The sequence below is a fragment of the Sus scrofa genome, chromosome 7, assembly GCF_000003025.6.
Source record: "Sus scrofa isolate TJ Tabasco breed Duroc chromosome 7, Sscrofa11.1, whole genome shotgun sequence".
NCBI classification, from domain to species: Eukaryota; Metazoa; Chordata; class Mammalia; order Artiodactyla; family Suidae; genus Sus; species Sus scrofa.
Genome location: NC_010449.5, coordinates 30,390,949 through 30,417,196, shown reverse-complemented (window position 1 = coordinate 30,417,196; position 26,248 = coordinate 30,390,949). Strand labels below are relative to the sequence as shown.

The following is a 26,248-nucleotide window of genomic DNA, read 5'->3' as shown; positions in this document are numbered from 1 at the left end:
TTACCTTGCTCTAGGATCAACTCGTGTGCATGGATCCAGTCATCTGCACAGTTCTGGTCCTTGTCTCTCTAAATCTTCTGAGGCTGTGTGTGTGTGTGTGTGTGTGTGTGTGCGCGCGTGCGTGCGTGCACTTTCCATGTGCCTGCCTAATAAATACAGGCTAGTCATTTGGACATTTCTCCTGTTACCTCCTTTTTTACCTGCTTGCTTCCTGAGATTTCAGTTCTGGCCTGAAATTGTACTTCAGTCTTCATTCTTTTTTTCTCCTTGCCCTAATCTTTTGCTATTGGGTGACTTTTATTTCTCAGTAGAGTGTTGGTTTATTGACTGGGTGTGAAACAATCTGTATTCTTTTTCACAAAGTAGTACAGAAAGGAAGGGCCCTTGTTCAGGAATACATTTGTTTATTCATTCGTTCATTCACATGTTTTATGTTGTTTTGTTTTGTGACTTTTTAGGGCCACATGCAAGGCATATGGAAGTTCCCAGGTTAGGGGTCCAATCAGAGCTACAGCTGCCGGGCTACACCACAGCAACAGCAACGTGGGATCCGAGCTGTGTTTGCAACCTGCACCACAGCTCACGGCAACACTGGATCCTTAGCCTACCGGAGCAAGGCCAGGGATCAAACCTGCATCCTCCTAGATACTAGTTGGATTCGTTTCTCCTGTGCCACAAGAGGAACTCCCCATTCACATGTTTTTTGAGAGCCCTGCTACGGACTAGTCTTTGTGCAAGATCCTGGGACCACACAGATACATAAGATTGTGTCCCCTCAGAAGCCATCCCTCCTGCCTCCCCAGCTGCCACATTCCTCCAGTTGTCACTGCCTTCCTGTTTCATTGCCTTTCCTTCTCTACAGTGTGATTCAAAGAGCTAACAGGCTATAATATTTCCCATCTTAAAAAAAACTCCTTTGACTTCTATATTCCTTTTAGCTACCATCCCATTTCTCTCTTCCCTTTTACAGAAAAGCTTTTCTGTACTTACTGTCTCCACTTTTCCTGTTCCCATTCTCTCTGTCTCCGTTTTTTTTGTTTTGTTTTGTTTTGTTTTTTTTTTGGTTGCAGAAATTCTGGGCTAGGGATTGAACCTGTGCTGCAGTAGTGACAACACCTGATCCCTAACCCGCTAAGCCACCAGTGAAGTCCTCTTCCTATGCTCTCTTGAGCTCACTCCAGTTAGGCACTCTCTCCCTAGGACTCTGCTGAAGCCACTCTTCCAAGATCCCACAAGTGTCCAAATCTACTTCTCAAGCCTTGTGTTGCCTGATCATTCCTTTCTTCTTGAAACGCTCTCTTCACCTTGCATCTATAGGGCATCTCTCTACTCTTCTCTCCCTCTCTGGTTGCTCCTTGGTACTGTTGTATTCTTCTTGGTGTTCCATTTCATTGCAGTGCATGAGGGCACAGTCTTTGAAAACCACCCGCCCAAACCCATATTCATGCAGCGGGTGATCCCACTAGCCCCTTCTTTAAATGTGTACGGTATTTATACTGATTACTTTCAAATGACTATCTTTAGCCCTGACTTCTCTACTGAAATCAAGACTAGGATATCTTGGGAGTTCCTCAGTGGCCCAGTAGTTAAAGATTCAGCATTGCCACTGCTGTTGCTGGGGATCCATCCCTGGCCTGGGACCTTACACATGCTACAGGCCCAGCTAAAAAAAGAAAAATTAAAAGAAAAAAATAAACCATTATAAAAAAAAAAGACTAGGATATCTTGTAGTCTACTCAATATTCCCCCCCCCCTTTTTTTTTTTACTTTTTAGGGCCACACTGGTGGCATATGGAGGTTCCCAGGCTAGGGGTCTAATCGAAGCTACAGTTGCCAGCCTACACCACAGCCACAGCAATGCCAGATCCAAGCCACATCTCGACATACACCACAGCTCATGGCAACACCAGATCCTTAACCCGCTGAGCGAGGTCAGGGATCAAACCTGCAACCTCGTAGTTCCTCGTTGGATTCGTTTCCACTGCAACACGATGGGAACTCCAGTATTCCCGTTTGGATATCTGATAGGATCTCAAACTTAAAATGCCCAAACTGAATTCTTGTTTCCATCCACCAGAAACCAAACAGCAAAGAAATCTGCTTCTCCTGTAGTTACTCTTCTTTTAGTAATTGAAATCTCTGTTTTACTAGTTGCTCAGGTTAGGAACTTTGAAGTCATCCTTGATTTCTCCATTTCTTTCTTTTTAATTTTTTTTAAAATTATAGTAGATTTAGGGAGTTCCCGTCGTGGCGCAGTGGTTAACGAATCTGACTAGGAACCATGAGGTTGCGGATCTGATCCCTGGCCTTGCTCAGTGGGTTAAGGATCCGGTGTTGCCGTGAGCTGTGGTGTAGGTTGCAGACGCGGCTTGGATCCCGCGTTGCTGTGGCTCTGGCGTAGGCCGGTGGCTACAGCTCCGATTCAACCCCTAGCCTGGGAACCTCCATATGCCGCGGGAGCGGCCCAAGAAATAGCAACAACAACAACAACAAAAGACAAAAAGACAAAAAAAAAAAAAAAATTATAGTAGATTTACAGTGTACTGTCAATTTCTGCTGTATAGTAAAGTGACCTAGTTGTACGTATATATACATTCATTTTCTCACATTATCCTCCATCATGTTCCATCACAAGTGATTAGATATAGTTTCCTATGCAGCTGGACCTCATTGCTTATCCACAATTTCTCCATTTCTTTCTTTCTTTCTTTTTTTTTTTTTGTCTTTTTGCCTTTTCTGTGGTGGCTCCCATGGTACATGGCGGTTCCCAGGCTAGGGGTCTAATTGGAGCTGTAGCCGCTGGCCTGTGCCAGAGCCACAGCAACGCAGGATCCGAGCCTCGTCTTCGACCTACACCATGGCTCACAGCAACACCGGATCCTTAACCCACTGAGCAAGGCCAGGGATCAAACCCGAAATCTCATGGTTCCTAGTTGGATTCGTTAACCACTTCGCCACGACGGGAACTCCATTTTCTCCATTTCTTATACCCACGGTCTAATATGACAGCAATTCCTGAGTGACTTTGTCTCTTCAACCTCCTCTGTGCCATTTTAGCCTAACCCATTATCGCCTCTTGCCTAGATTGTTGCTGTCTTCCTCATTGATTTCCCTGATTCTGCCCTTACTCCTCCAGTCTTCACTGCTACAGCTAATAGAGTGATTCTTCTAACAGAAATCATGTCACTACAGTGGTGACACCGTGGCTCCAGTGTGTCCTTAACCATGATCTCCAGTGCTCTGGATGATCTGGTTTCCTGCCTTTCTCTGACCTAATCCCCTACCACTCTCCCTCTTCCTTGTCCCTCTCTTTCATCACACTGGCTTCTGTACTTTCTCTCCCACATAATCTACGTGGCTTGCACCCTCACTTGTTTAATTTTCACCTTATCAGACAGGTCTTTAAAAGGATCACCCTATATAAAATAACACCAGTTCATCGTTACTGTATGTCTCTTATGCTTTATTTCTTGGCAGCACACACCACCATCAAGACATTATGTATTCATCTGTGTATTGTTTTTCCTCTCAATTGAATGCAGGCTAGTCCATGAGGATAGGAATTTTTATCTCTTTTGACTGTTTCATTCACTCCTGTGTCCTCAGTGCTTAGAGTTGTAGTAGCTCAATATTATTTGTTGACTGTGCGAATGAATGAATGAATGAATGCATAATCTCTACTTTCAAAAAGCTTACAGTCTGATCCAGAACAGACTCGTGGTTGCTAAGGGGGAGGGGAGAGGGAGTAGGATGGAAGGGGAGTTTGAGGTTTGTAGATGCAAACTATTGTGTTTAGAATGGATAAGCAATGAGGTCCTACTGTATAGCACAGGGAACTCTAGCCAATCTCTTGGGGTAGTCCATGATGGAAGATGAAGATAACATAAGAAAAGGAATGTATATATATATATGTGTGTGACTGGGTCACTTTGCTGTACAGCAGAAATTGGCACAACATTGTAAATCATACACCGTTATACTTTAATTTTTTTTTTTTTTTTTTTGTCTTTTACCATTTCTTGGGCCACTCCCACGGCATATGGAGGTTCCAGGCTAGGGGTCGAATCGGAGCTGTAGCCACCGGCCTACGCCAGAGCCACAGCAATGCGGGATCCGAGCCACGTCTGCAACCTACACCACAGCTCACGGCAACACCGGATCCTTAACCCACTGAGCAAGGCCAGGGATCAGATCCGCAACCTCATGGTTCCTAGTCAGATTCGTTAACCACTGAGCCATGACAGGAACTCCCGTTATAATTAATTTTTAAAATAATTTAAAAAAATAATCTCTTTGTATATAGAATGTTTAACCAAATAAACGAATTTCGCTTAAAAAAAAAAAAAAGCTTACAATCTAGTGGAGGAACTGAAAGTAACCAAAATATACTAAATGCTAGTGTCTATCAGTAATGTGTTCAGATATATTTCATACAAGTCTCCCAGCTCTTTCTTTTTTCTTTTTTTTGGCTGAATCCATGGCATATGGAAGTTCCTGGGTCACAGACCGAATCCAAATCCTGCAGCAACACAGGATCCTTAACCCACTGCACTGGGCCAGGGATCGGACCAGTGCTTCCACAGAGACACCAGCTCGTTCTTTATTCCCAATCTTAGTGACAAGTGATAACCTTGAGTATTAGCCCAACCAAAGTGTGTGTGTATTTGGTTGTGAACCCTTTCAGAATCCTACTGGGTTTTCCCATGATAGAACATTTAGGATTTCTTTCAGATATTGAACTTGAGAGTCTGTGCCATCTCACAGAATTTATGTTGGGTAATTCATTTAATGTACTGATCCCCAACCCTAGGGGGACAATACCTTGAGGGAAGAGGATTTCTGTTTTGCCAGCAACTTGGAACCTTTTATTGATAAGTAAATAAACACACTAATGAATTAGAATCAAATAGTAGATACCTTTTTTTTGTTTTGTTTTGCTTTTTAGGGCTGCACCTGCAGCATATGGAAGTTCCCAGGCTAAGGGTTGAATTTGAGAGCTGCAGCTGCCTGCCACAGCCACAGCAGTGCATCTCCGAGCCGCTCTGCAACCTACATACACCACAGCTCACTGCAACAGTGGATCCTTAACCCACTCAGGAAGGCCAGCATCAAACACTATAGTCCTCGTGCATACTAGTCAGGTTCGTAACCCACTGAGCCACTAGACCTCTTCGTGATTATTTATTAAAATTACAAATGTGTCTATCTTTGACATGGCAGTTCTTGTCTTGGGTTTTATGGAGAAACTGCCTTTACCACGATACAAGTGACCTCTCTGTTGCCAAACCCAGTGGTCAGTTCTCATTCTTCATCTTACTTGACCTCTTAGTAACGTTTAACCTAGTCGATCATTACTTCCTCTTTCAAACACTTGGCTTGGCTTCTTGCATGCCCCATGCTTGGTTTTCTTTCTCCCTCACTGTTTCTTCTTTTCTTTGTTGGATCCTTTAAAGCACAACGTAGCCACAGGCTAATCTCATCCAGCCGCAGGGTCCACGTACTGCCACATGTTGATCTCTGACCACTTTGCTGAGCTGCAGACCCCTCTCCAACTGCCTTCTCAACAGCTCCCTTTGTGAATTGAATGGGCACCTCAGACTTAACACACGCAAAACTGAACTGAATTGAACCTCCAAATCTGTTCTTCCCATTGTCTTCCCATTTTGTGCATTTGCCCAGGCCAAGGAACTGGAGTCATGTTTGACTCCTTCTTTTTCTCACAGCCCACATCAGGAATTCTCTCGGCTCTCCCATTGAAAGTAGAGTCAAACCTTATCACTTAGTCTGAAGCATCATCATTTCTCTCCTTGGACTGTTACAGATCTTCCTAACTAGTCTCCTTATCCCATCCTTGTGTACCTTGCAGTCTCTTCTCTGCGCCGAACCCCAGTGACTGTTAACATATTTGCTTAGAACCCCTGGGAGCGCATGCGTCTTCACTTGGGCAACTCCTTCTGAGGAGCCCTCTATGACTTCTCGCCTCCTCTTACTCCTTTGCTAATTCTGCTCTAGCCTCTGGCTTTCTTACTTTGCCCCAAATATCCCATTGCCTCAGGGCAGGACCTTTGTTCCTGAGGGTACCTTTGCCTGAGATGCCCTTCCCTAGAAAGCCAAAGCCTTGTTCCTTGCTTTGATCAGGTCTGTGCTCAGATGTTACCTCTTATGAGAGATCTTCCTATCTAAAAAAGTACTCTTGGAGTTGCCATCGTGGAGGAGTGAAAACAAATCCGACTAGGAACCATGAGGTTACGGGTTTGACCCCTGGCCTGGCTCAGTGGGTTAAGGATCTCTGGCACTGCCATGAGCTGTGGTGTAGGTCGCAGATGAGGCTCGGATCCTGCATTGCTGTGGCTCTGGCGTAGGCCGGCAGCTGTAGCACCAACTTGACCCCTAGCCTGGGAACTTCCATGTGCCACGGGTGCGGCCCTAAAAAGCAAAAAAAAAAAAAAAAGTACTCAATTTCTTGTTCCTTATTTGACCTTATTTATCCTGTTAGTACATACCATTTGACATTATTATTATTTTTTTATTTTCTGTCTTCTCCCATTAGATTATATGTTCCACAAGAGCAGAATCTTTATTTGTCACTCTATCTGCAATGCCTAGAACAGTGATTGGCACTGAGTAGGCATTAAGTGAATATTAGTTGAATGAAGGAGTGAGAGAATGAATGTATGAGCTCTACATATCACATGTGGGAAATGGTTCATGTATAGGACTATTTATTGTAGCATTGTTTTATTTATTTATTTATTATGGTTGCATCCATGACATATGGGAGTTCCCTGGCCAGGAATTGAATCCGAGCCGCAGCTGTGACCTATGGCAGATACTTTAACCCCTGTGCTGGGCTGGATTCTTAACCCACTGTGCAGGAACTCCTGTAGCACTGTTTTAATAGCAGAACTGGAAGTGCCCAAAGTGAAGAGGGCTGGTGAGGAGTTCCCACTGTAGCACAACAGGATTGGCAGAGTCTCTGCAGTGCTGAGTCACAGGTTCCATCCCTAGCTGGCACAGTGAGTTGAAGGATCTGATGTTGTCGCAGCTACAGCATAGGTCGCAACTGTGACTTTGATCTGATTCCTGGCCTGGAAATTCCATATGCTTCAGGGAGACCAAAAAAGAGGAAAAAAAAAAAGAGGGCTAGTTAAATAGATTACGGTATATCTGTGTGGTTAAAAATCTCTGGTGGGGAGTTGCTGTTGTGGCTCAGTGGAAATGAACTTGACTAGTATTCCTGGCCTCACTCAGTGGGTTAAGAATTTGGCATTGCCACGAGCTGTGCTGTAGGCCGGCAGCTGCAGCTCCAATTCAACCCCTAGCCTGGGAACGTCCGTATGCCACGAATTCAGCCCTAAAAGACCAGAAAAAACCAAAAGAAAACCTCCATGGTTACTGTATGATTTCATTTATACGAAGATCCAGAACAGGCAAAACTAATTTGTGGTAGTATAATTCATAATAGTCATTGCTTCTGGGTCAGGGACATTGAGAGGAAAGAGATACAGGGAACTTTCTGGGGAGATAGAAATGTATGTATTTTGAGAGTTCCTGTTGTGGCTCAGCAGGTTATGAACCTGACTGGTATCCATGAGGATGCAGGTTTGATGCCTGGCCTCACTCAGTGGGTTAACGATCTGGCGTTGCCCTGAGCTGTGTGTAGGTCACAGATGCAGCTCCATCTGGCGTTGCTGTGGCTGTGGCTGTGGCTGGCAGCCACAGCTCTGATTTGACTCCCTAGCCTGAGAACTTACATATATCGCAGGTGTGGCTCTAAAAAGCAAAAAAAAAAAAAAAAAAAAAAAAAAAAAAGAAGAAGAATCTGTATCTTTATGGGGTATGGGTTCAAGTACATGCACAAGTCAGACTTATCAAACTGTCCCCTGTTGAGCTATACATTCCAGTGTGCATGAATTGTATTTGCTACAACAAAGCACAGTTCCTAAAATGGAAAACAACATAAACAGATGAATTTCACTGCATATCAACCTAGCAGCAGCATTATACAGAAAGTAAATCTGTCATATGACTTTAAAATAGTGTTTTCCCCCCAAAAAAACAGTGTTTAGAGGAGTTCTCCTGTGGCACAGTGGGTTAGGGATCCAGTGTTATCACGCAGTGGCTTGGATTGCTGCTGTATCATGGGTTTGATCCCTGTCCTGGAAATTTCCACATGCCATAGGCACGACCAAAAAAATAAAACAACCCCCCCCCCAGAATTTAGATTTACTGTCCCTAGTGAGAGCTGTCCTCAGTCTAGGAAAAACTACAAAGATGGAGTTCTTGCTGTGCCACAGTGGGTTAAGAATCTGACTGAAGCAGCTGGGGCCACTGAGGAGACACAGGCTCAATCCCTGTCCTGGCACTGTGGGTTAAAGGATCTGGCATTACTGTAGCTGTGGCTTTGTAGGTTGCAGCTCAAATGCAGTCCGGGGCTTGGGAACTTCCATATGCTACAGGTGTGGCTATGAACAACAACAAAAAAATCTTAGTAATTTTAAATATAGAATGGAAATTTCAGTATGACCCATAATTTATTTTTCTTTTCAATTCTCCTTTTTTTTTTTTTTTTTTTTTTGTCTTTTGTCTTTTTGTTGTTATTATTGCTATTTCTTGGGCCGCTCCCGCGGCATATAGAGGTTCCCAGGCTAGGGGTTGAATCGGAGCTGTAGCCACTGGCCTACGCCAGAGCCACAGCAACGCGGGATCCGAGCCGCGTCTGCAACCTACACCACAGCTCACGGCAACGCCGGATTGTTAACCCACTGAGCAAGGGCAGGGATCGAACCCGCAACCTCATGGTTCCTAGTCGGATTCGTTAACCACTGCGCCATGACGGGAACTCCCTTTTTTTTTTTTTTTTTTTTTTAAATGGCTATACCCATGGCAAACGGAAGTTCCGGGCCAGGGATTGAATCATAGTCTCAGCTGCAGCCTATGTCACAGCTGCAATACTGGATCCTTTAACCCACTAGACTGGGCCAGGATCAAACCCATGTGACCTAAGCTGGTGCAGTCTGATTCTTAACCCACTGTACCACAGTGGGAACTGTACCACAGTGGGAACTCCTCAGTTACTACTTTTTTTTTTTTTTAAATCATTTTCTTTATCTTTCTTTCTTTCTTTCCTTTTTTTTTTTCCGGTCTTTTTAGGGCTGCACCTGAGGCATATGTAGGTTCCCAGGCTAGGAGTCCAATTGGAGCTACAGCTGCTGGCCCATGCCACAGCCACAGCAACATGGGATCTAAGCCACGTCTTCGACCTACACCACAGCTCACGGCAACACCAGATCTTTAACTCATAAACGAGGCCAGGGATCGAACCCGCATCCTCAGGGGTACTAGTCGGGTTTGTCAACTGCTGAGCCATGACAGAAACTGCAGCATATGGAAGTTCCCAGGCTAGAGGTCTAATTGGAGCTGCAGCTGCCAACCTATACCACAGCCATAGCAATGCCAGATCCGAGCCACATCTGCAACCTACACCATAGCTCATGGCAACGCAGACTCCTTAACCCACCGAGCAAGGCAGGGATCGAACCTGCATCCTCATGGATACTAGTCGGGTTTGTTACCACTGAGCCGCAACGGGAACTCCTTCTAATAATATATATTTTTTATTTGTCATTGAAAAGCCCTAGAAACGATGATAACACAACTGCAGCCAGTACCTAAATTGAGGTCTCTAAATGTTATTTCACACTAAAATGAGCCAAGTCTCCTTAGAGAAACAGCTGAACAGCCGAATTCATATCTGGAGCAGGAATTACTTAAAGTGAGCCTGAGATATCTTATAATGACAAAAAGCAAGAAAACAATCCAAGATTAGAGATGTCTATTAAAAAGATTAAAAAAAAACAAGATCCGTAAAACCTAGATTTGGTAGAGTCTAGGTGGCAGGCATATGGGTGGTTGGTGTACAATTCTTTCAACTTAGCTATGTGTTTGAAAAAAAATTTTTACTGTGCCCAAGGCATGAAGAAGTTCCCAGGCCAGGGATCAAACCTCTGTCACAGCAGTGACCCAAGCTGCTACTGTGACAATGCCGGGTCCTTAACCTGCTGCACCACAAGGGAACTCCCTGGAAATTTTTATAATGAAGTGCTGGAGAAAAGGGAGACATGAGGAGTTCCCTGGTGGTATAGCAGGTTAAGGATCTGGTGTTGTCAATGCTGTGGCATGGGTTTGATCCCTGGCCCTGGAACTTCCATATACTGCAAGCATAGCCAAAAAACGAGGAAGAGGAGCCACCCTAAAGTGTCTCTTGCTAGTTAAAGGTGGGAGCATCAAGAGATTAATGACTGCAGTTGATTGAAACACATGAAATATAAAAATCAAATTAATGCTGTAACAGTAACAGTGTTTGGGGATTGTTCTGGCACTGTCTTGTTATTCTGAAAATTAGTAAAGGAGGAAAAAATAATCAGACATTCCATTACCTTTCCTATATTTACTTGTAATTAAACAGTCAAGGAAGGAAATTTCTTATTTGTGGAATTCCAGCTAATTTATAAATATAGAAGGGCCCGAGGTGGTTAACGAATCCGACTAGGAACCATGAGGTTGCGGGTTCGATCCCTGGCCTTGCTCAGTGGGTTAAGGATCCGGCGTTGCTGTGAGCTGTGGTGTAGGTCGCAGACACAACTCAGATCTGGCGTTGCTGTGGCTCTGGTGTAGGCCGGTGGCTACAGCTCCGATTAGACCCCAGCCTGGGAATCTCCATGTGCTGCGGGAGCGACCCTAGAAAAGGCAAAAAGACAAAAAAAAAAAAAAAAATACGGATAGTTAGATGGATAGAAGGATGGATGGATAGAAGGATGGATGGATGGATGGATGGATAGACAGACAGACAGACAGACAGACAGACAGACAGGCCAATAGAATTAGAAAATCGCCACTTGCATTCCCTAATAAGTCCATGGATAAAGATGGCAGTTATGATGATAAAACCATTAAATGAATGGCTAGTGGTGAGCTCTGTAATGGACAGATCAGGTGATAACACTAAATGCCAGTTTCGTTTTCTCATCACAAAAAGTGATGTAAGATCTTATGTAACTCACACTATAATGTTACAGGAAGTATATAGCACCTTCAGGGAAGTTTCCTTACAAAAACACCAAATCCACAACTGACCAAGCTTCAAGATCTAATGACCTAGGTACAGGAAATATGGGGCCTAAAGGAGCAGGTTGAATATTACCCCAAAGGACCGTACTTGCAAATGTTGGAATGTAGGAAATACTACAAGATAAATGACCTGTTTTCTTCAACAAATAAATGGCTTGAAAACAAAGGGCCAGGAGGGGAAACTGTTTCAGACTAAGGTTGAGTCGTATCAACCAAATGAAATGTATGGACTTAGTTTGGATCTTCGTTTTAAAAAATCAGTGTAGGAGTTCCTGGCACGGCTCAGCAGAAACAAACCCTACTAGTATCTATGAGGATGCGAGTTTGATCCCTGACCTCACTCAGTGAGTTAAGAGATTAATGACTGCAGTTGATTGAAACACATGAAATATAAAAATCTGATTAATGCTGTAATAGCAATTAGGAACCATGAGGTTACAGGTTTAATCCCTGGGTTAAGGATCCAGTGTTGCCGTGAGCTGTGGTACAGGCAGCAGACACAGCTTGGATCTGAGAACTTCCACATGCCTGGATGCAGCCCTAAAAAGACCAAAAAAAAACTACTTTGACATCTTAAATTAAATTAAGTTGAAATGTGATTAATATGTTGATCTACTTTGGGGATATAATACCTGCCCTTTTTTTTTTTTGCTCTTTTATGGCTGCACATCTGGAATATGGAGGTTCCCAGGCTACAGGTTGAATTGGAGCTGCAGCTGCCAGCCTGCACCATAGCCACAGCAACACCAGATCCAAGCCACATCTGTGACTACAGCTCATGGCAGCTCCAGATCCTTAACCCACTGATCGAAGCCAGGCATCGAACCCGGGTCCTCATGAATACTGATCGGGTTCGTTACTGCTGAGCCACAAAAAGGCACTCCCAGTAACTGCCTTTTTACAGTATATTCCTTTAGTTCTAAGACCGTGTGTGGGAAAATAATGTAGTTTAGGGATGTCAGGAATGCTGTTCCTGTGGCTTTATTTGTTTTAATGGCCTCAAGAAACTTGAACATTCTAAATATTTCATTCATTTCATTTGGCTTTCAGAAATTTCCTAGGGAATAATGCTTGGCATTCTTCTTGTCCAATTATAAAAATCTGAAATACTTGTTGTAAAATATTCAAGCTGTACACAAGGTTTTAAAGTGAAATGTTACCTCCTCCTTAGCATCGCCAGTTGTACTGTACAGAGGCAATATTGTTTCTTGGATGAGTGCTTTCAAATACATGTTTAAATTGAGGTTTTGAAGGTCCCATAATATACAGAGAGTGTAGGAAGCTTAACTTTGCCTGTAGTATCTGAAACTTTTTTCCTTTCCCACTTGCTTCTCTCTTGTATTTCTCTCTATTGAGAAATGGGTATCTTTGTCCACCTAATGACCTCAGTTATCCCTTTCATGTAAATGTTTCCTAAATGTGACTTGAATCCACTTGCTGCTCCCCATCCCCAGGGAGGCTGATTATGTCCAACTCCCTTATCTTCTCTAATTGAACTCTGTCCCATCTCCCATCGCTCATTTAGCCTCCAGATTCAGACTTCAGAGAGACCAGATAGATTGCCATTTTCCTCCTCAGAAACTGAGGAGCTGTTGCCTTCAGTTGCCTTCAGTTGCCATAACTCTTTTTTTTTTTTTTTTTTTTTTTTGTCTTTTTAGGGCCGAACCTGCAGCTTATGTAAGTTCCCAGGCCGGCCTACACCACAGCCACAGCAACTCGGGATCCGAGCCGCACCTGAGACCTACACCACAGCTCATGGCAACGCTGTGGTCCTTAACTCTCTGAGCAAGGCGAGGAATTGAAGCCGCATCCTCGTGGATACCAGTAGGATTTGTTTCTTGCGCGCCACAGCAGGAACTCTCAGAGTGACCTTTCTAAAACTCAAGTTGGGTTCTGTCATTTCTTTAACAACTTTAGTGAGTTACCCATTGCCTTCAGGTTTTGATCCAAATTCTTTTATTTATTTATTTATTTATTTTTGTCTTTTTGCCTTTTCATGGGCTGCTCCCGCCGCATATGGAGGTTCCCAGGCTAGTGGTCGAATCGGAGCCATAGCCGCCGGCCTACACCACAGCCACAGCCACTCGGGATCTGAGCCGTGTCTGCGACCTACACCACAGCTCACGGCAACAGTGGATCCTTAACCCACTGAGCGAGGCCAGGGAGTAAACCCACAATCTCATGTTGGATTCGTTAACCACTGCGCCATGACGGGAACGCCCCAAATTCTTTATAATTGGACCTCTGCCTTTTTGTTCAGCCTCCCTAAATAACCCTGTCTATATGCTCTCTGCATCTTTTTTTTAAAGCGATTGTTTCTTCCCTCAGTCACTGGTCCATTCTTTCATTTGCTCAAAAACATTTGTTGTCCAGTTGTATGGTTTAGACACTATGCTTAAGGATTGGGTGTAAGGCAGTCAGCAGAAGCATTCTTAGACCTTTCACACTGTTAATCAGGATAGACGAGGTTATGTTAACATAACAAATTTACCTTGAAATCTCATTGTTTTAACACAACAGAGTTTTATTACTTGTGTTGATGCCTGTATATCATGAGATTTCAGAGGCTCTGCTCCACACAGGAACTCTCTTGCATTTGGGGGCTCAGGCTTGTAGCTACACCACCTGGAACTCACTGCATCCTTTGGCACTGGGACAGAGGAAGAGATGGGATGGGCTTCTTTCTGTCTCAGCCCAAAAGTGACGCATGTCCCTTCTCATATTTTATTACCCAAAAGTGGTCAAATGGTCCCACTGAGAGCAAGGGGAAGTTGGATACTTTAGGGGAGAACATGAAATATCTGGGGAGCATTATGGTCTGTAGCACAATCACTGAAATATAATCATTTGCCTTCTTATTGATCTTATCCACTGGTTTTTATTTTTTATTATTATTATTTTTTTTGTCTTTTTGCCTTTTCTAGGGCCGCTCCCGCAGCATATGGAGGTTCCCAGGCTAGGGGTCGAATCGGAGCTGTAGCCGCCAGCCTACGCCACAGCCACAGCAACATGGGATCCAAGCCGCATCTGCGACCTACACCACAGCTCACGGCAACGCCGGATCCTTAACCCACTGAGCAAGGCCAGGGATCCAACCCGCAACCTCATGGTTCCTAGTCAGATTCGTTAACCACTGAGCCAAGATGGGAACTCCTTGTTTTTTTTTTTTTTAAGGGCCACACCTGCAGCATACGGAAGTTCCCAGGCTAGGGGTCAAATTGGAGCTGCAGCTGCCAGTCTACACCACAGTCACAGCAATGCAGGTTCCGAGTCGCATCTGCAACTTACAGCACATCTCACAGCAATGTCAGATCATCTGACCCACTGAGCAAGGCCAGGGATCGAACCTTTATCCTCATGGATACTAGTCGGATTTGTTTCCGCTGTGCCATGATGGGAACTCCCTGTGTTAAGCAATTTTAAAGCAGTTCTTAAAAACTTAAGAAATAAAACATTACTGTTTCAGCTGAAACCCTTTATGTAAATCCTCCCACATTAGGTTTTTCATTCCCACACATTTCTTTATTCTTTCACTGCACACTTGTCTCTAATCAGTGTAGTGATTTTGCTCTGTGTAGTGAAGATATCAAGCTGTTCCAGGAGGATCACCAGTCTCTTGAATCTAGGTGTTCATACATGAGTGGGTGTGTTCTGTGGATTCGTTTATCCATCTCTGCATGGATATTACCTCTCCTGATGAGAAGAGCCAGCCCCCAACCTTGATCTCCCTAAAATTGCAGAGGATTTAATCTCTGCCTCTCGTCTTATTAAGGATATGGCATTGCTGCAGGCCACAGCATAGGTCACAGATGTGGCTTGGATCCTGTGTTGCTGTGGCTGTGCTGTGGGCTGGCCACTGCAGCTCTGATTCAACCTCTGGCCCAGGAATTTCCATATGCTGAGGTCCAGCCATAGAGAAAAAATATTAAAAAAAAAATTTTTTTTTTTTAATCAAGCTTAAGAATAAGAATTTGCTCATCAGAATACTACTTAACTATTTTATAAGGTAGAAAGGAGTAAAGCCTCTGGCTAAAGAATATTTTGTTTTGTTTTTTGCAGTAAATTTTCAATGTGTTGTCAAGGAAACTTACTGAGGAGAAAAACTATTTGCTGGTAATAGTGTTTGCTTTGAAGTATGACTACAAAGTAATGTGGCTTGCTTTCTCCAGCCTCTGTTATATGTAGTCTTACCTCATATAGTCATGCTTTGAATATACAAAGCAATAACACTGGCCAGATTTACTAGTTAATATTTCACATTGATTGATATTTACAAATTAAATTATACTCTGTGGTACAAGTTTCCTTTGCTTTAGCTTTGAAATGTCCCTGTAAAGGTCTTTCATTCGGTCTGTAACCTAATTGGATGGCCCTAGTCAGCCTTTGAAGCAAATGCTGAGGTTTAGAATCGCTAGTAAACACTTTGCCAGGAAGTGGCAGAACTCTAGGAAGAGAGACTGCATGTTATTTATGTAACAAATCAGTGAAGGATTAATCCTTTTTTTTTTTTTTTTTTTTTTTTTTTTGTCTTTTTGCCATTTCTTGGGCCACTCCCGCGGCGTATGGAGGTTCCCAGGCTAGGGGTCTAATCGGAGCTGTAGCTGCCAGCCTACGCCAGAGCCACAGCAACGCAGGATCCGAGCCGCGTCTGCAACCTACACCACAGCTCACGCAGGATCCGAGCCGCGTCTGCAACCTACACCACAGCTCACGGCAACGCCGGATCGTTAACCCACTGAGCAAGGGCAGGGATCGAACCTGCAACCTCATGGTTCCTAGTCAGATTCGTTAACCACTGCGCCACGACGGGAACTCCGGATTAATCCATTTTTCTACTTTTCCTTCTTGGAGATTCCTTGCAGATTGGATGGATATGACTTTATGCCTTTGTAGTTTTTAGAGGACTTTTTTATTTTTATCAATTTTTTGTTATACTTAACTTACAGTGTTCTGTCAGTTTCTGCTATACAGCAGTGACCCAGTTTTACACACACACACACACACACACACACACACACATCTTTTTTCTCATATTATCTTCCATCTACCATCATGTTCTATCACAAGTGACTTTGTGAAGTTCCCTGTGCTGTACAGTAGGACCTCATTGCTTATCCATTCTGTTTTTTTTTTTTTTTCTTTTTAGGACCGAACCTGTGGCACGTGGAAGTTCCCAGGCTAGGGGTCATCTCAGAGCTGCAGCTTCTGGCCTACACCACAGCCACAGCAACTCAGGACCTGAGCCGCCTCTGCGACCTGCCTACAGCTTATGGCAACACTGGATCCTTAACCCCCTGAGCAAGGCCAGGGATTGAACCCACATCCTCACGGATATAGTCAGGTTCGTTACTGCTGAGCCACAAAGGGAACTCCAAGAATTCTACTTTTATCTCAGCTGAAAGCACGACAAAGGGAAATTTTTCTCTTTCTCATTTCAGTGAGAGAGGTAGGTTCTCAGCACAGGCTCAGAGCTTAGGATGATGTGTAGTGTTGGCCTTTAGCCATCTGATGAGCAGGAACTGGGACACACAGAAGTGAGAACCTTGGAGGGAAAGTTGGGACTGTGGTGCCAACTAGGGCCAAGGCCAGCTCTTCACAGTGCTCACAGGCTCATCATTGACAATCTTTGTCCTTTGTTTTTGTGAGTGTCTTTCAGCTGTGTGTTCAAAGGGCTTTAGAGAAAGGGACAAAGAAGAGGGATAGATAAGACAAGTGACTGAGTGTCTAGGGGGTACATGTAGTGGCCACTGGTGCAGATGTCCTTCTGCTTTTACCAGGCAGACTGCTTTTTCAAAAGAAATGAAGCTACCTTTCAGGAAGTGAATGGGCCTTAGGCACTTCTGTTTTTGTGGTATTTAAACTCTGAATTTGTATGAATGTGTCTTTGAGTTTTAAACTGCCTACATGACTTCTGTGACTTTCAGGTGCTACTTGTGAGCAGTAGTCGCCATCCAGACCGATGGATTGTCCCTGGAGGAGGCATGGAGCCCGAGGAGGAGCCAGGTGTGGCGGCAGTCCGTGAAGTCTGTGAGGAGGTATGTGCTGACTGTCCCTTGTCATCTCGAACCTGTCGTGTCTGTGTAGTTCTTCATCACCACTCACTGAATGATGAACAGACTCATGCTCATAGAAAGAAGGCACTTTACAGCTACCACATGCCTCCTTGCTTAAAGGGGTGAGCAGGTTGTGACGAGGTAAGGTTTGTCCCGCCCTTTCTGCGGGGGGAGGGCTCGTGGCAGTGACTGTGTGATTGTGCCAGACAGTCCTTTGTAGTCACCCATTGATCTCTTCCAACACCACCTCTGTTACCTCTGGCAGAAGATCGAGAATCAGATAGTTCCTCAGCCCTCAGAAGTAAGAGGAATAGGCATTATTGGTGTGAGTGGCTTATTCTCATTAACCTTTGGATGAGGAGGAGGCAGCGCTGTTCTCCTTTGCTTTCTGGGTCCTGGCAGTAGAGCAGTGGCTAAAGCAACACTTCTTGTAGCCAGCAGCCATTAATGGTGCAGCCTGAGAGAAAATAGTATCTTTTGTATGTAGTCACATGATGTTCGACATACACGTACTGAGTTCTTGGGCCGTGCCCAGTGTAGCCTCCTAGATACTCGAAAGTAAACAGAAAAAGTCAAGTCTTGGTTCCCTTACTTTAGGAGCTTACAGTTTTGTTGGGGAAACTGAGAAATCGATTACAATTCACATCAGGGGGAAGGAACTAATGTTTCTCCATAGCCTCTTGTGTCAACATGGTGCTCTGTCTGCTCTGCTACCTTGCTAAGGAGTCCTAACTCAGTGTGTACGTTTCACCACCCATGCAAATTTGCCCTGGCCACACGTGCTTTTTAGATTCATTTCCTTGTTCCAGAAGGACTTAAGGCTGATTCTAATGGCACATAAAACAGAGCCTAGAAATACTCTAAATTTTGCATTTCTTTTGGGTTAAGGCCTTGCTGAAGTCTTCTTACACTAATTTTACTTGGGAACACCCAAGGAATTCTTTTCTTGTCCTGAACTCCTGCAGACTCATGTTGGCTTGTATCACTCTCATTTTATCATATATCTGGTATGTTTAATTAGATTGTAACCTCAGAGGATGAAGATAGTGTTTCTTTTTTTTTTTTTTTTTTTTTTCCCTTTGGCTTTTTAGAAACAAACCTGCAGCATATAAAAGTTCTCAGGCTAGGGGTCAAATTGGAGCTACAGCTGCCAGCCTACACCCCAAGGATCCAAGCTTCATCTGCGACCTACACCACAGTTCATGGCAGCACCAGATCCCAACCCCACTGAGTGAGGTCAGGGATTGAACCCTCATCTTCATGGATACTAGTCAGATTCATTTTTCCTGCACCACAGTGGGAACTCCTATGTTTCCTATTTTAAATTCTCCCTTCTTGTGCCCAGTATACAGTGAAGTGAATAGAAAGTAATTAATGTACGCTCTGTGACAGATGGAACAAAGGATGAGACATAAAGTCCTGAAGAAATACCCTAATTGGAAATTATCAGTGTTTTTTTCCGGAGGATCTCAAAAGGTTGGCCGTTCATATAAGTGTGGCAGGGCCAGTTGGTGGACCTAAGCTGCATAATTTTGATATAAATCCAGTTGACTCCTGTGGGCTCTAAGGCACCTAAGGCAGCAGTGATGTTTGGTCGAGTTACTGAGGCCCTTTGGATTCAGATAGATTATTGGAAGACCTGAAACAGGCTGATGGCTTTAGAATAGAGAGGAAGGAAATAATTCAGAGACCTTGGGCAGAACTTACTGGTTGGTTTTAAATTTGTGGGGAAATCTGCCAGCTTTACCTCCATAGAGCACTTTTGGGTTTGCAGTTTGTCTCAGGAGGGCTTATGTCAGTTGTTACCATTGCGGTTTTGTTTCTGAGTGTGATGGTTGAATTGTCCCTGGGTTATACAAGTGCAGCTAAGATGTAGAAAACTAGATGATTGCAAAAGGAGCTATGGGAAAGGATATGGGGTTACCCTTTTGTTTCCAGGAACTTACATACCACCCTTCAGGAGATAAAAGTGAGACTAGAGTGGAGTTGGAATAAAGTGCTGGGATGTGAGAGGGTGAGCAATGCAGCAGGGTAATTAAAGCATACTTTTCACGTGTTCAGTATCTTACCGACCTCCTGACTTGAAAGGGACAGTGAGCTTGAAATTAAACCCTGCCTGCCATTCTCAGCTCTGAAGAATCCTGCCTGACTTTGAGCAAATTTTTTCCCCTCCTTTCAAAAGAGAGTCATACCATATACTGTATTTTATTCCAGCATTATTGAGAGGCTAAAGAATAAGCTACCAAATAAATTCAATGTTTGTACAAACAATAAAAATTAGAGAAGTGTGTCATTACAAAGAGAGGCATTTCCGTGACTTACATCAAAAAGAAATGGAAGGGGTGTGTGTTTGTTTTTTTCCTAGTTCCATGTCTGTCAACAGAGAAGAAGACTTGGAATCAGAGAGGATGAAGATAGATGTTATTATTGCACTTGTAGGGTAGCTTTTGTAAGTGAAAGCCACTATTTAGGGGTTTATTTAGTTTTCAAAATGTTATACTTTTTGGAGTTTCCGTTGTGGCACAGCGAAAATGAATCTGACTATTATCCGTGAGGATTCGGGTTCCATCCCTGGCCTCGCTGAGTGGGTCGGGGATCCTGCATTGCTGTGGCTATGGCGTAGGCTGGCAGCTGTGGCTCTAATTCGACCCGTAGCCTGGGAATTTCCATATGCCGCGGGGTGGCCCTAAAAAGCAAAAAAAAAAAAAAAAAAAAAGTTATGACTTTTTAAAAGCACAGTCAAAAACTAATTTTTTTCTAATGCTTACATATCTGACTGTTATAAGCATCAGAGATTTTACTAGTCACTTTTAAGGGGCCTAGACCAATTTGTTGAAGACTTCAGGTGTTTCAGATTGCATTATAAATTTAATTTATTTGATTGCTTTTTAAGGAACTTCAATTATCTGACTTTAAAAAAATGAAGATCTTATGAAGCTCTTCGACATAAAAGTACTGTGAATGTCATATATTAAACTTACAAATAAGGCAAGTCTTAGAGTCTTTAAATATTTCCATAGTGTGTATAAACTTAAGGTTTTCAACTTATCATCACAAGTCAGAAATAAGTTATTCAATTATACTTTCAAAATTGAGGTTACTAGCTAATAATTTTTTTTTTTTTTTTTTTTTTTTTGTCTTTTTGCTATTTCTTTGGGCCGCTCCCATGGCATATGGAGGTTCCCAGGCTAGGAGTCCAATCGGAGCTGTAGCCACTGGCCTACGCCAGAGCCACAGCAACGTGGGATCCGAGCCGCGTCTGCAACCTGCACCACAGCTCACAGCAACACCGGATCGTTAACCCACTGAGCAAGGGCAGGGACCGAACCCGCAACCTCATGGTTCCTAGTCGGATTTGTTAACCACTGCGCCACGATGGGAACTCCGCTAGTAATTATTTTAAACATTACCAAATCATAAAATATGTCTGGTCTCCTTCACCCCTCCTGTTAAATGAGGCCAGGACTCACAAGTGGCTTGATGGGGAACGCTGATCCAGTTCACGTAGCTCGAATAAGACTGTACCCTCACAAGGCTGACTGGCCATCAGGGCGTCCACGTGGGTGGCAGTGGTACTGAGTCTGGCACACCTGGCTGACTGTGTTTCAGCCTTCAGGTCTTTTCCTCCATGAAGTCTTTTATTTTTGTGGCTTCCTCTTTACAGACTTGTTCTTCCTGTGTGTTTCCTTTGCAGTCTGTACTTGTAGCAGACTTTTATCATGTTTTATTGATACTGCTTGTCTAGTTGTCTTCTGTACTAGGCTTTACACTCTGCATAGCTGGGTACCATTCTTTTTACTCACTGTTGAATTCCCAGTGCTTAACACATAACAAGTGCTTGACAGAGTAAGTGCTACAGTTTCTGGCGTAACCACTAGAGCAGCCACATAAAGGCAGTTGAGGTAGGTCCTTTTGGGTTGTCGGGAGTAGATAAACGTCTCTAGGGCCCTCAGTTAATTGAGGGAGAAGGACATGCCAGTATTACAGCAGCTGCCCGGTTAGGCTGTAGAATGGAAAACTTTGGTCACAGTGCCAGGCAGGCCTCACTCGCAGTGGGTGGATGGACCTTGGGAGCACAGTGTAGCTCAGGAGCCTGGTCACCATACCAGCAGCCCAGCCTCTCTCGTCTGCTGTGGAGGAGCTGCCTGCCTGCCTTTTTTTCTTTCCTTCTTTCTTTTCTTTTCTTTTCTTTTCTTTTCTTTTCTTTTCTTTTCAGGGAAACCCCTGCATATGGACGTTCCCAGGCTAGGGGTTGAATTGGAGCTGCAGCTGCTGAGCTACACTACAGCAACGAGGGATCCAAGCTGCATCTGCGACCTGTGCTGCAGCTTGCAGCAATGCTGGATCCTTAAACCCCCTGAGCGAGGCCAGGGATGGAACCTACAACCTCATGAGTCAGGTTCTTAACCTGCTGAGCCACAACGGGAACTCCGGAGCTGCCTTTCTAACCTCTTCTCAGCCTCTGGGTGTCTGCTTCTTACTTTCTGTTCTATGTTTTACCTCCCTGTGCATCACTAATCTTCTGTTGACTCACCTTCAGCCTTCCCAAGAAAGGCCTTAATTACTTTTACCCACTTATGACCTGTGGCCAGAGCTTCTAGCCATTTTGAAGATGTCTGCCTTAACTTGCATGGGTTGCTGGTTTCTTCTTCCTCTAACTGCACTCAGAGTGGCGAGTTCGTGTGCTGTGAAAGCAGGGCAACCTGTGCTTAAGTACCGCCTTCAGCAGTTTTACTGCAGGTCTTGTGTGTGTAGTAAAAAGATATTTACTAACACAGAAAAATACAATACATTCCTAAGTGATCAGATCAGAACAGGTTATGTAACAGTGTTTACGGTATAGAACTGTTTAGTGGGGAAGAAATATATGCGTCTGTTTGTGCAGAAAGAACAAATAACACTACTTGCACACTTACTATGTGCCAAGCTCCGTTTAAGCGTTTCGCATAGGTTGCCTCATTTCCTCGCCTGATGATGTGAAATAGGAACTGTTACTATCTACATTTTACAGGTGAGAAAAAACTGAGCACCAATGAGATCGAGTAATTTGTCCAAACGCATTGTGCCCAGCTCAGTGTGCTCAAGTGCTCCAGGGGAGACTTGACTCCAGAACATGTAGTCTTAGCACCTGCACTCCTCAGGCCTTGAAAGAATGTCCACCAAATTTTTTTTTTTTTTAGGGCCACATCCACGGCATATGGATCACCAAATGTTCACAGTTTTCTTTGGGTTATCTCTTAGGTTATCAGGTTTTCTTCATTGAGCATGTATTTATTTTGTTACTAGAAAACTTTCTATATAAAGATGAATGGGATGAGATTGTTAAGTAGTTTATCATGGCATTGTCAGTCCTGGGTACCATAAAACTCAACCTTTTTTGAAGTTTTGTTGAACTCAGTTAAAAAATTTTAGCGTATTGGGAGTTCCCGTTGTGGCTCAGTGGTTAACAAATCCGACTAGGAACCATAAGGTTGTGGGTTTGATCCCTGGCCTCGCTCAGTGGGTTAAGGATCTGGCATTGCCATGAGCTGTGGTGTAGGTCGCAGACACTGCTCAGATCCTGCGTTTCTGTGGCTGTGGCGCAGGCTGGCGGTTACAACTCTGACTGGACCCCTAGCCTGGGAACCTCCATATGCCATGGGAGTGGCCCTAGAAAAGGCAAAAAGACAAAAAAAAAAAAAAAAAAAAAAAAATTACCGTATTGGCTGAATTTCAGAAAGAGGTAAGTCTGTAGCACTTGAGCATTAGCGGTCACATTTAAAGGGCTGAAATACTCCCTTGTGGAAACTGCCCTCCATTTTTTAGCTGCTTATAGTTAAAGTCCTGTGATAGTGACCCCTCCAAGGGGGAGAGGGACAGGGTGGTCTCCCAGGGCAGGCCATAGGCCTTGGTAACAGGACCTCTCTAGCTGAGGACGGCAAAGGCTTGTATGAGCCAGCCGTGTCATGCTCTCCCTGAGGTAAAAAAGAAAAGCCCCTCTTGATGCGATTTTCAGAGCTGTTTCTTGTTAAATCAATGGGAAAGGTAAGACTGTTGGCTGACAGGAAAGAGAGAAGTTGGATTGGACCTGAACCTATTCTGTCTTCTCTTCAGCTGTAACATTTTCATTTCTTTCACCCATTCTCACCTCAGCTAAATCAAAAGAGTTATCACAGAGATACAGAACATATGAGAACAGAAACAGGAGAAAATTATGTGTGTACCTTCGTCAGCATTCTCTTCAAGGATGACCAAGACAGGCTCCTTCTGGCTTTAGAGAAATGTAGCCAGTGACGATAATGGAGAATGTGGCCACATGCCAGTTCCTTTTCTCTGTTGCCTCCTGTCTGGGCAAGGCCCAGATCCATATCCATTTCTAGCATATAAACTATAGAGTATTTGTAGAACCTTGGTAATTAACCTGTGACATAGGCCTAGCTTAAAAAAAAAGTATCATGTTCTCAGATTTCCTGACTTGGGTCCTAATGATCATACTTTTCTGCTGCTCTTCTGTCTCATCACCTGTTGCTGCCTATAAACTCACCACCTTGGAAATTTTTTCAGCTCAGTGATGTCTCTTCAGATTTTCCTGTACCTTGCTGCTCTCCCTCAAGCTTTTTTTTTTAATTACTCAATTTTATTACATTTATAGTTGTACAATGATCATCACAACCAAGTTTTATAGCATTTCTGTCCCGAACCCTCAGTGCATCCCCCCCCTCCCTCCACAACCGGTCTCATTTGGAAACCGTAAGTTTTTCAAAGTCTGTGAGTACGTGTTCTGCAAAGAAGTTCATTGTGTCCTTTTTTTAGATTCCACGTGGAGGTGATAGCATTTGATGTTGGTGTTGCATTATCTGACTGACTTCATTTAGCATGATAATTTCTAAGTCCATCCAATAACAGCTGCAAATGCTATCATTTCTTTCCTTTTGATGGCTGAGCAATATTCCATTGTGTATATGTACCACATCTTTATCCACTCCTCTGTCGATGGGCATTTTGGTTGTTTCCATGTGTTGGCTATTGTATATAGTGCTGCAATGAACATCAGAGTACAACGTGTCTTTTCGAGTCATGGTTTTCTCTGGGTAGATGCCCAGGAGTGGGATTGCTGGATCATATGGTAATTCTATTTTTAGTTTTCTGAGGAATCTCCACACTGTTTCCCACAGTGGTTGCACCAATTTACATTCCCACCAACAGTGTATTAGGGTTCCCTTTTCTCCACACCCTCTCCAGAACTTAGTGTTTGTAGATTTTTTGATGATGGCCATTCTGGCTGGTATAAGGTGGTTCCCTCAGTCCCTCAAGCTTTTTTTTTTTTTTTACTATTTAATAGTTATTTTCCCAATACAATTTTTTTTTCTACTGTATAGCATGGTGACCCAGTTACACATACATGTACACATTCTATTCTTGCACATCATCATGTTCCATCCTAAGTGACTAGACAGTTCCCAGTGCTACACAGCAGGATCTCATTGCTAATCCATTCCAAAGGCAATAGTTTGTATCTTTTCTCAAGCTTTTGATGTACTGTTTTACATAAAGTAAACATTCACAGTGTTTTTCATTGAAGAAAGTTTTTTGAATGTGTAGATGCCTTGATATAGTATCAAGGATCATGGTTGCCTCAAGAGCACAGAGCTGCTTCCTGATGATCTGTAGCCTTACTATCAAGAATTTGTTGTAATCCTTCTTGATTTCATTTGTATTTTCAGGTAAGAATATGGAAAATGCCATAGTGAACTTTATTTTAAAAGTTTATATCTTCAGAGTTGCCATCATGTCTCAGTGATAATGAAATTGACTATTATCCATGAGGCTACAGGATCGATCCCTGGCCCTGCCCAGTGGGTTAAGGATCTGGCATTGCCGTGAGCTGTGGTATAGGTCGCAGACAAGGCTCAGATGTGGTGTTGCTGTGGCTGTGGCATAGGCTGGCGGCTACAGTCTGATTTGACCCCTAGCCTGGGAACTTCTGTATGCTGTGGGTATGGCCCTAAAAAGCAAAAAAAATAAATTAAAAAAAAAATCCAGAACTTTAACCATAAAATACATATATTAAGAATATTTTCAGTCATTTCAACATGATAAATAAAACAGGGGGAAGTAACACAGATCAGGGGCCTCCCGCTCATAATTTTGTAGGGATGCAGACAGGCAGTTGATGGTGGTGTGCCTCTACAAAGGGGAAAGAGACTGCCCTAGTCCCTAGTCCAGTGGCTGCCCTGCTCAGGCCCAGCCAGTGGTTTCAGTTTTTTCTTTCTTTCTTTTTTGCCACATGTGGCATATGGACGTTCTCAAGTTGCAGGATCAAATCCATGCCACAGCTGCAACCTGTGCCTCAGCAGTGGCAACACTGGATCCTTAACCCTGCACCACAGTGGGAACTCTCCAGCCGGTAGTTTTCATGTGGCAGTTTAGACCCATTATGTCTATAATGTTTTAAGAGAAGCGTGAAGTGGATTCTTACATGAGTTCTCCTGATATTTACATCATAAAATGTAAGAATCATGTCTCTTAATACATTACATATAGGCTACTAATTAAAATAAATTTTTCTCCTTAGTCACGCCCATAGCATGAGGAAGTTCCCGGGCCAGGGATCCAACCCACACCAGAGCAGTGACAATGCCAAATCTTTAACCTTCTAAAATACCAGGAAACTCCTTAAGATTGCTTTTAAAATGTTAATAAAGGAGTTCCCACTGAGGCACAGTGGGTTAAGAATCAGACTACAGGAGTTCCCATCATGGCACAGCGGAAACAAATCTGACTAGGAACCATGAGGTTGCGGGTTTGATCCCTGGCCTTGCTCAGTGGGTTAAGGATCCACCATTGCCGTGAGCTGTGGTGTAGGTCGCAGACGCGGCTCAGATCCTTAGTTGCTGTGGCTGTGTTGTAGGCTGGCAGCTGTAGCTCTGATTAGACCCCTAGCCTGGGAACCTCCATATCTTGTGGGTGCCGCCCTATAAAGCCAAAAAAAAAAAGAATCAGACTGCAGTGTGGGTTCAATCCCTGGCCTGGTGCCGTGGGTTAAAGGATCCAGCATTGCTCCTACGGTGTGGGTCCCAACTATA

General features: G+C 43.7%; 1 protein-coding gene across 1 annotated transcript in view; it reads left to right on the top strand.

The window, feature by feature from the left end:
• NUDT3 (nudix hydrolase 3) overlaps window positions 1-26,248 on the top strand; it is a 78,767-nt gene that overhangs the window by 4,823 nt on the left and 47,696 nt on the right. The window contains 1 exon segment of the mRNA NM_001308410.2: window positions 17,055-17,165. Within this exon segment, the coding sequence (NP_001295339.1) occupies window positions 17,055-17,165 (111 nt within the window).